Here is an 11182-nt window from a genome sequence, read left to right on the forward strand (position 1 = left end):
GTGGATTGTGAGCTGGGCAGCAGGCAAAGGCGGGGACCTAGGAGTGCCAACCCTGGCATAGCAGACTGGCTCTAGGAAAGTGGAATGTCACCTCTCTGGTGGGGAAGGAGGAGGAGCGGTACCAACTCGATATAGTTGGGCTTACCTCCAGGCATAGCATTGGTTCTGGAATCAATCTCCCAGAGCGGGGCTGGACTCTTTTCAGTAATGTTGCCCAGGGAGAGAGGTGCAAGGTGGATGTGGGGATACTCATGAGCACCCGGCTGAACACCCCTTTCGAGCACAGGGCGGTTCATAAGTGTATTAGGTACCAGACACCCGAGGCCAAAGCTCATGATTGACATTGTGGTCACTATCATCAGTTCTGCGGCCGTATGTCAGGTTGCAGCTGCAGTGGTTGACAGAGTAAACACACTGGTGTGGGAGGAATTTGGGGAGACAAAGGAGAATGACTTTTAGTTGGCCAAGGAAGTTCTGGAAAACCGTCAGACGACTCAGAAAGGGAAAGCAAGACTTGGCCCGGGTACTGTCGAATGGTGGAAAGAGCCCTTTTAGGAATTCCTGCACCTGACCACCATGTCCTCCGTGGAGGAGGTAGAATACATCCATATCTTTGGCACAGGTTGCATTGGTAGTCAAAACGCTAAAGGGGTGGATATTTTCACTGAGATGATGAAGGCTCTGGACGTTGTTGTGCTGTATTGGCTGACACACCTCTTCAGTTTTGCATGGAAGTTGGGGTCAGTGCCTGTGGAGTGGAATACCTGGGTGGTGGTTCCCATTTTTACAAAAGGGGATCAGGAAATGTGCTCCAATAATCTGGCAATCACACTAATCAGACTCCCCAGGAAAGTTTATTCCAGATTGCTGGAAAGGAGGCTCCGACCAATTGTTGAACCTCAGATCCAGGAGAAGCAATGCGGATTTCGTCCTGGCCGTGAAGCAGTGGACCAGCTCTTTACAGTTGCAGATCTGTTGGAGCGGTCATGGGAGTTTGCCCATCCAGTCTACATGTCTTTTGTGGAGTTGGAGAAGGCTTACAACTGTGTCCCCAGGAGAGTTCTGTGGGGGTACTGTAGGAATACAGTGTACTGGGGGTAATTGCTACAAGCCTTACGGCCCTTGTACGACTAAAGGGAGTCCAGGTATCTCTGGGTCTTGTTCACATGTGAAGGAAAACTGGAGTGTGAGATGGACAGACTGTTCGGCATCAGCACTGGCATCGGCTGTTTCAGACCATTGTGGTGGAGCCACAAGGCAAAGCTCTAAATTGACCAGTCCATCTATGTTCTGTTCCTCACCTATGGTCATGAGCTTTGGGTCATGACTGATGCAAACCCCTGAAATGAAGGTGTTTTGTAGGGTTGCTTGGCCCAGCCTTAGAGATGGAAGGAGGAGCTCAGACATCTGGAGGGAACTCAGAGTAGAGCCGTCCTTTGTGTTGAAAGGGGCCGGCTGAGGTGGTTCGGGCATCTGATCAGTATATGCCTCCACGACGCCTCCCTTTAGAGGTTTTCCGTGCACATCCAACTTGTGGACCAAGAACACGCTGGAGGGATTATATATCTTGTCTATCTCGATTCACAGGTAGAGCTGTACAAGTGTTGCTGGGGAGAGGGATGTCTGGAATACCCTGCAAAGCCTTCTGCCCCCGCGACCCAGCCCCGGACAAGCGGAGAGTAAATGGATGGATGGACAGATTAACTGGCAGTTCTCCTATACAGGAAATAATTGTAAGCAACAGGTGAACTCTCCAGCATCAAGCTTACCATAACGATTACAAACCATCAAAAACACTTTATGAACAGCTCTATTTCCTCTTGCACTTCACACAAATGCATGCAAATCATTAATAAAATCATCAATCTTTCATGATAAGATCAATAACCAGAGCAGGGAGAGGCTACCTCCTGAGAATATTAGATGACTTCAGCCCCAATACAATTCCCCATCTACAGAGAAGATCCATGGAGCAATGTCAGTCATAACCCAACTGGGCCACAGTAGATATGATGTGGCCTTCAAATGAACTTTTGGTTATGAAACAGCCTGCAGATGATAAAAACATAACAGCCTCTTGGGTGTTGCAGCTAAGAATCCATCCCCATTGGCTTTACCAGTGCTAGAGCTTGTCATAACTGTTCTGGTTCATGCAGATGAGCATGTATCTTGATTTCCCACAGTGCTAAAGAAGCGCCATGTGTGCCCTACTGTATATGTCCTAGCACATGTGTTTACATGCAATGAACCCTGTGCGTTGATATAATAGCTCTTGGCACGACTGGGACATGCACACAACAAATAGGGACGATCAAAGTTATTTTTTGCTCTTCCTGCAATGCATACACCATTTGGAACTGTAAGACTATCAACAAAATCAAAGCAAGGGGGTGGAAACAGGCTTGTCAAACAGCGTGTGATGGAGAAATTAATTCTTTCTTTGCATATCTGAGGGTTACACTTCCTCCTTCAATCCCTCAGCCCTCTGTCTGACAAATATAATTACCATGACATGAACATTGCTGTTCTGTATACACACCACAACCAGGATCTGGCAAGGGGATGGGTAGGATGGGGCACCAGGGACCTGAGCCAGACAGACACAGAGGCCTGGCAATAGAGGGCCTCTGCTCAGCCTGTAACCCGCCTCCAGCTGGAAGACCCAGTTCCTTGACAGGTTGGCAGTGCTAACTGCTCGCCTACCCTCTGGTCTATCTCTGCCTGTCATCTGTCTTCCAACACCAGCCCTCTCGCTTTTCACATGCCACTTCATTCCTCTCCATCCTAATTCGCAGCCTTCTTATAGCCCCATCTTTCGTTCAAATAGAATTTGCATACATATTTGTTGGCTAAAGATTTTCTCATGGTGACACCGCTATAATTCATCCACTTTTTTACTCGTAGGTAGTCAAGGCATTAGTGCAGAGACCTGCATTTGTGCATGAATTGACCTCTAAAAATGATTTATAATATCCGCATCGAAGGAACTATATTTGTACTTGTGTGATTGTCAGATTCAAATTTTCGGGAGGATCAGAAACATTTGCCTGACTCCAATTTTAGAGGAGATATTTTTTTTGTTGGGGAAAAACTTTTTTGTTGTGACCTAACTGACTAAACCAAAGTGCAGTTTGAAAAACTTAACAACCATCTTCTACCCCGTTGTTGGCAGACACTTTAGATCACCAAACACGATCACAGAGCTTGTCAGACAAATAAAAGCGAGCTACAAACTTTTTTTCCCAGAGCTGCACAGAGAAAACATCTTGTGGAGGTGTCTGGCAAGCTGTCAGCTTGTGCAGTCTCCTGGTCCATGCCAGTGTGCAGATTTGCATTCAGCTCAAAGGAGGCCTGAAACATCAAAGTGTCTTTGAAGCACCACTTGATGATGCACAATACAGGTGAAGAAAAATCAATACAACGCAGAAAGGCTCTGAACTACTGTACCCATAATGCACCACAGATCCTAAAATAAAAGTGGGACACATCAATGCCATGATAGAAAAATAAAAAAACGTAATGATGTGCGTTAACAAAAGAAGAACAAACGTTATCTTTCTACATTATCTCTCGCAGAAAACTGATATTTTTGTATTTCCGCTCTTAAGGCTTTTGCATAATATCTGTAAACACTGGAGACGGATGATGGTGACAGTCAAAGCAAGGAGTTTGAATTAAATATGACAGGCTAAATAAAGAGCTGTGGGAATCTGTAGCATATAATTCAGAAACTGACTGTCAGTAATTACCGTCAAAAGAATTTCTGACAGCAACTGAGAAAGACTACCGTAAGAAATGAGCACTTATCTTTTACATTTTATTGGAGTGTTATGTATCCAATCCCTTCTGAGCAACATCATTTCAATTTAAAAATGAAACCCGAACACGGACAATTGAATCATTTACTTTCTAGATTCTCATAACTCTGAACCTGAGGCTTCAATCTTTCAATCAGCTAAAGGTTTATTGAAAAGTGGGGCAAATGATATGCTATTCTCATTCTCAGGCACACAAGTAAAATTCCTCTTCTACTAATTGATGTCTCAAGACATACATATAAATGCATAAAGACAAACACTGTATATTTTGTCATGCAGACATTTCACACCTTGACAACCTTTACTCCTATAAGGAACTCATTGTCTGTGTTCTGAAACCGACAACATCTGTATCACAAGACATTCCATGACTGCTGATAATGTATGACTTTCCCCCGATACAATTAAGACCAGATGATACTCAGAGCAACAGCCCATCTGCTGACCACACCTCACAACACTCTCCTTCTTTAACCCATCCTGACATCACAGTACTCATGCATGGGCACATGCTGTCTGTTGCCTAGAAGGAGCCTGTGAAGGCCTTGTCCAATCAAACATCTATTTAAATCAAAACACACACACACACACACACACACACACACAATTGTGTTGACTTGAAAGGTTTGTATGTATGGAACCTTCAATAGATGCTCAGCTTGTTTGGATCACATATTCTCTGCGGCCAAGTCTGTAAATGATGCGACATGTTCTAAAAATTCAGCCGCTTATCCACCTTGAAATGAAATGCCAAGTTAGGACACAGGAAAATGACTCTGAACTGTCGCTGCTGCTGTTTCTGTGTATATATAACGAGAGATATAAAGTTGCACTACATGCAGGTAAAGAGGAGATGAATAAGGGACACAAACACCAAATATTAAGTGAATAAACTGAGAATAAATGTGGCAGCACTCCATAAATCACGCCCTGACAAGGAAAAGATATAATGTTTCATCATTCATTTCCATGCTGATGTTGACCTAACAGACCTGAACTGTTTACCCTCCCACAAGTGTGGCTTTGGCTGGTATGGTAATGGTCTTGGTTCACTTGAAATATCGAATCACCAAAGAGTATACCTGTGCAGCATGTCAAGATGTGACACTTTGAGCTTTCACAAGTATTAATCACCAGTTCTTGCAAGAAAAACTCACCCAGCCACCCCCTCTGTCTGTCTCCTTGTCCCTCTCCCAGGATCTTATACTCTCCACTGAGGCTCTCATGTAGAAAGCCATTATGCATTTCATAGCAATCGCACCAGGCTCCTGAGCAATTACTTCCAGTTGGCCTGGACGCTGTTTATTTGCGTCGGCATGGGAATTCATCGGGCAAAACTCGAGACAGCTGAGAGGGAGGGTATTTCTTTTTCATGTACCAAGCGCATTTGCTAGCATATATGCTTCCCCAAAGACGTCTTTGACGACGGCTCAATGCTCGTTTTAATTAACACATAAGCCTGTTGATGGTAATTAAAAAGCCGACAAAAAAAAAGATCACACAGAGGGGGAGAGATATCCGAACGCACGAAAACATGCAGCGGCAGCGCTTGGTACCTAGTCAGAGGAGATTTCGTGCAGCCTTCTTGAAGCATATGCATTACAAGTGGGCGCATCAAACCGAGTGCATCGAACTGATTTTTGATGTCAGTTATTTTAGGTGGAAAAATGCAGATTTTGCTCAAATTTAAAGCAGAGAAACTGCTTTTAGATGGATACTCTGACACTGACAACATCTGCGATAACCAGATGATTTGGTGGAGAGTAAAGTGTAAATTTAGTATCTGTGCTACTTACTTCATGGGCTTGAACAGAGCTTGTCCATAGTTCTGGAAAGTCATGATCAACTTCAGCTGGGTGCCTCCTGATTTCATGGCTGAGAGAAAAACAATTGAGATGTTAGATGAGTATTTGAAGCAAACAAACACACACACACACACACACACATAAACCTAAACACACTGAAATACACTTCCGCATAAGCACAGCTGTTTCATTATTTTGCAATTCGCAATTTTGCAATGCCTGCATAATATAGCTCTCACATCTGCTGACCAATTTGCCAGACACTGTACGACCAAAGTGGCAGTTAGGAGGTGGGTGTGACTGAGAGACAGAAGTGGCGTGAAAAGCGTCTGCTGACAACTACAGCTAGTTCTGAGTTTGATGAAACTGGAGAGGGACACATATAATAGTGACTCTGTCTTTAGAACAACATGTGTCGCTTTGAGAGAGAGCCAAAGAAACGCACAGTGATTTTTGGCTCATTAAGTCCACGGACACTACAATTCAGAAGCGTGTTATTATTGTGCAATTACATTTTGAACATCCTCTTGTTTCAAAACTTGGCAGAATCTTCATTTCCTCAATCAAATAAAAAACGTGTGTTTCCATCCATGTGTGTATATGTGCACAGAACAGACCTGTTTCTGACCAGATGTTTCTCTGTACACAGATGTGCTTGTGTCTTCCTCTCACTCACACCAAACTGATCTCAACGAGCAAAACGTGAGCCAGGGCCCATGTCTCTGGCTATCAGTCATGTCCACAGTGTCTCCCAGAGGCTGATGGAGCCTTAACTTCTTGCCTGCCTCCGACTCAAACAAAGACACCGCCTGGCCTGTCTCAATGCCTTGTGTTTCCCTCATAATGGACAGGCTTTTGGGGGATTTGCCCATTTATTACAGCGCATTAACTTGAGCGTGTTACACAACACAGCGCTTCTGCCTCACCCCAATATCAACATAAGCCCCGTGCAGTGGACCCACTTACTGAATGGCTTGCTGGCTGAGTAGCTGGCTGCACTCTACCCACAGGACTGTCTTTTGTGTTTGTCGGCTCTCTTGGTGTTACTCTCATCATATTTCTTTCCCTTTTTCTCCTTCCTTGTTTGCACGTGTCATCCTTTTATTCATATTGTCTCTGCTGTGCTCTGTCTGTCTCACTTTGCTTTACTCACCGCTGGCAAGCCTCCCCATTTACCGTGACTCATTTTCAAAAGCTACGGCATTTTACGTCCACTGTTGCCCAGCGTTAAACCCGCATAACCTGAGGTGAGCGCCTCTTCTTCACGACAGAGGATGGATATTGAAAGTAGATTGGCAATCAAAGCCAAAGAACGCACCGAGAGCATTATGTCTACACGTGTGCTAGAGTCGCTGCAGCCAGGACAAGTGGACGGTGGCCCCAGAGTAATCTTTAAACTTGTTACAGCTATACAACCCAAAACCTTTGCGAGATTGCAAACAACTGGACAATGTTTTAATACTGTGACTTTGAACCCATAAGCCACAATCCTTGAGGAGCTGACCTCAATGCTCTGCTCTGTGCTGGACGTTTGTAAAATTTTGTTTCTAATTGGAAACTACAAAAGTTAATCCCCTGTGATCAAACAGTGATTTTAGCAGATGCTTTTATCCAAAGCGACTTACAATTCAGATTATAACACACAGCTATACGGGAGCAATTCATGGGGTTAAGCTCCAGGACACATGGACGTGCGACTAGCCAGAGCCGGGGATCGAACCGCCGATCCTCTGATTGAAAGACGTCAGCTCTGCTCTCCACTTAGCCACCGTCGCCCACTTCAACAAAAGATTCTTTTGATTCTCCTGGAGGCCATCTGTCTCGGTATCTGCGCGAGGATGTATGGGCCCCTGTTGATCTAACCATCCATCTCTTGCTCTGTTTCTCCGAGCGTCCACAAATGAATCGATGTAGTCTTTTCTAAACCTTCATGTTCTCTGGTCTTTCAGAGAGCCCCAGGCCTCGCCCACCACCACCACATGGCCCCCCCCCCCCATCCCCATGATGATAAATCCACTCTGCTCTCACCTGTGCCACCTCACGGCACTGCGCGGATGATTTATGAGTGCAGCTGGAGACGGAACAAAAGGCCGCAGAGGGACAGACACAGAGGAGGGAGGCACTGTTACAGAGAAAATGCTGAACAGAGAAACTTCTGTGTTTTGTCATTTTAGCGAGACAGATCTGAGGTGCGCGTGTGCTTTAATTACGGGGCACAAAAGCTGTAATGCGTGCTTCCAGGCACACACACACACACACACACACACACACACTGCGCTGGGTTTTCATTTCAGAACACAGATGTGTGTGTGTTTTATCGGTGTCTGGGCACAGATTGATGGTTTATATATATATATATTATATACCAAAATACACAGACTATTAAGTTTAGGCGGAGATGTGTAGCATGAACGATGAATGATTGCGAGCTGCCAGAGGGACTCATAACAAAGAGGTAGTGGAGACAGCCTCAATACGAAATACAATGACGCTGATGCACAAAGAGATGGAGATGACAACACGTCCCCGTGGAGGGTATTTTGGTGATCACTGTCCAGTTTTTATGAAGCCATTATAGCAAACATTATAACGTATGTTCACACTGAGATCTCTTTCACAAAGATTTGTTGAAGATGATATCATGAGAAGCAAAAAAAAAAACATTGACATCTTTTTTTTAAACTTTTTACAGAACAGAATTTCTTAAAGCTTCCCTTGAGTTCCCCTACTCTTGCAATTTGCACATATTAATCAATTAATCAATCAATATTTTAGACTAGAGGGAAATTCTTCTCCACTCTTCTCGCCATGTTTCCTGCCAATAACTTTGCCAGAAGATGCTTCGTCGTGACGTTTTTTTCAGGCATGTGTGATCCTTCTTTTCTACCCATCTGTTCTCCATCCTTACTTTCAACTCAGTAGCGCAGCACATGTTCTCATTCAAATGTTTACGATTTTGTGACTGACTCACCCACGCTGGTGATCCTCTGTGTGACCAGGTCCTTCAGGAGGGCGTCCAGCGCGAGACTGTGTCTGGAGTACAACTCGTAGCGGTTGATGCCGATGTGGAAACGTAACCAGTTGGGGTAAGATTCTGCGGTCACCTCTCCTGTTGGAGAGAACTCCTCCTCCTCCTCCTCTTCGTTCCCCTGCTCATTGTGCCTGGGAAACGGAGAGAGTGGAGGAGGTTTAACAGGACGTTGTGGTGCAAGCAGGTTCCTGTTTAGATTATTTTTAGTATTTGTTGTTGATGGGGAGACAATTTGTTGCAGTCTCAATACAGACGAACTGTGTCAGAGAAATTCAAGCTGAAGGTATGCTTTTTGGCACAAAGCACTTCATTCTAGTAACACATGGAGTTAAAATAGTTAAAATATAGCCTTAATGACAGGTATATAAAAAAATCCAGCATGATGGTAACTTATAAATTGTGTGCCTTAAAGGTAAAATGCCATTATAATGGGTGGGTGGAGACAGCAGATGCAGGACATTATAGTTGAGGCAGAGAAAACGGACGGATGAACCTGTCTGCTGGTTGATTTGATGATATCCAAACAGACAGACAGGCAGATATGAGCACAGATTTGCAGGCCTGCATGAACATGAGCTAACTGAATTCAACGCCTTCAATGTAGATATCAGATTACTTATATTTCTTTGTGGAGCAAACATGAAATATCATCTACTTTTTGTCCCCTTCTTCCATCCCATTATCATCAACAGCCAAATAGGTTAGAGCAGTCTGTCCCAGCTCCCACTTGTAAGCCTTGTACGTTTTAAACATTTCCACCAGCTTACCATCCTTGGTTCGCGGTTGCTCTGGGATAGAACCTGATGTCAGTGTTGACGTTGAACAAAGTGTCATCGTTTGTGAGGGGAGTAAGGTCAACCTTGTAAAAAGGATGCTCGAACAGAGCAGACAGGCGGGATACACCGTGCGCGGGGACCGTCCGACCCGCGCTCGCGTCTCCGATGAGCGGCTTGTGGTCTTCCGTCTTCCCCGCTGACGGTCTCGTCCGCCTGAAGGACTCCGCTCTGTGCCCGGCGGCTGTGTTCTTTTCCAGGGAATGCGACGTGAGGTTGGAGCTCGGCTCGTTGCTGAAATCCTGCAGGATTCTCAGCGTGTGCTTGTTAGGCCAGCCAGCTTCAGCCGCGGACATGGCGCGTTGCTTCCCCCAGCCCTGCGACTCCCCGCCGGGGTGGTGAGCGCACTGACAGCCGCCGTCCCCGCTGTCCGCTCCCGCCGCCCGCTTTTCTAGTTTCGGTAACAAGTCTATCATAATGTGCATGGTGCACGCTACCAAAAACACCATGAGTATCAACACTCTGAATTTACGAAACAATATCATCTTTATATATATATATTTTTTTTTTCTTTACGCAGAGTCAGGCTAATACGATTTAAGCGCAGCGCACCTTACAGCACCGACATTGACGTCCAACACTGTTATGCGATGACAAAGCAGCAATGTTAGGTTGAATATTTACTGTGATCATTGCGCACATAATGCGTGTCAGCCTATGTTAACAGCTCCATGATGTGCTCGGTCTTATTTTGTTGTTATTGTTATTTTCTTTACAACAGTCCAGATTGTTCGTCCCCAGACAGGTGGACTGACCGACACATTGTGAGCTCTGGACACTTCACTGGCAGCGGCTCAAGAAGTGCTCTTCATTCATTGCCTCGTTGAACAGGACATCGTGTCAGGAGGACGGACCGCTAAATAAACCGTTAAGAACAGGTAACAGGAAGAAGAAGGAGGGGGGGTCTTGTTAAAAGCACCGATATTCCTCCTCAAATCTGCTTCCATGTGTTGCTGCCAGCACGGAGTTAGGTGTCAATTGTGTCATGACTGAAAAAAAGTAAAAAGAAAAGATATTGGTATAGTCCACAGCCTCCCTGGTATTTAGGATGAATTGATAATTAAAGAAGAAAGTGAAAATGCCATAAAGAAAATATCAGCTGATCCGCTGAGGCGCTTGGATGCTGTCCCGCTCCTCCTGTGTGCAAAGCCTCGTTGACGTCAAATCAGAGACTGGCTGGCAGGTGTAAGGATCCTGGTTGTCATTTCTCTCCCCCCTTCACACCGCCTTGTCTTCCTTCCAAGTGTTCATCCACGGTGGGTGTGTTATATATTATGATCGGAGCCCTCTGAGCCCAGCCTCGGTGTTGCGTCACGAGGAAGAGGTTGGCTGCGTCTGCACATACAAGTACTGGAGCACTAGTGACATGAAAGGCGAGCTTCAGGGGGGGAAAAAAAGATGTGGACTGAAAGCCTTTGAGGCTGCAACTCCCCTGCACGCAGCCAGAGGGCGTTGGCACAACCTGAAATACTATGCTGGCTTTGTACCGAGATATATGATGTGACGAACAATGAGTATGTATACTACACGCAATTCTTCAAAGTGCTCAATAAGCTACAGTTGTTTTTAAGTGCACTCTGGGGGGGGGGGGGGGGGGTCCTTGAGGATGAGCCAAGGGTTCTGCAGCACACCAGGAATATTTGGATTTATAAGAGGCTGACACAAGGACAGATGATGGGCTATATTATATTGGTA

General features: G+C 45.3%; 1 protein-coding gene across 1 annotated transcript in view; it reads right to left on the reverse strand.

Moving 5' to 3' along the window:
- Positions 1-10158, reverse strand: part of fam20ca (FAM20C golgi associated secretory pathway kinase a) — a 33885-nt gene extending 23727 nt beyond the window's left edge. The window contains exons 1-3 of the mRNA XM_079282595.1: positions 9422-10158; positions 8595-8785; positions 5615-5693 (exon numbers count right to left, since the gene is read on the reverse strand). Coding sequence (XP_079138721.1) covers positions 5615-5693; positions 8595-8785; positions 9422-9972 — 821 coding nt within the window. The 5' untranslated portion in view covers positions 9973-10158. The remainder of the gene's footprint in view (positions 1-5614; positions 5694-8594; positions 8786-9421) is intronic.
- Between the last annotated feature and the right edge of the window lie 1024 nt (positions 10159-11182).

The sequence above is a fragment of the Melanostigma gelatinosum genome, assembly GCF_949748355.1.
Source record: "Melanostigma gelatinosum genome assembly, chromosome: 13".
Lineage (NCBI taxonomy): Eukaryota > Metazoa > Chordata > Actinopteri > Perciformes > Zoarcidae > Melanostigma > Melanostigma gelatinosum.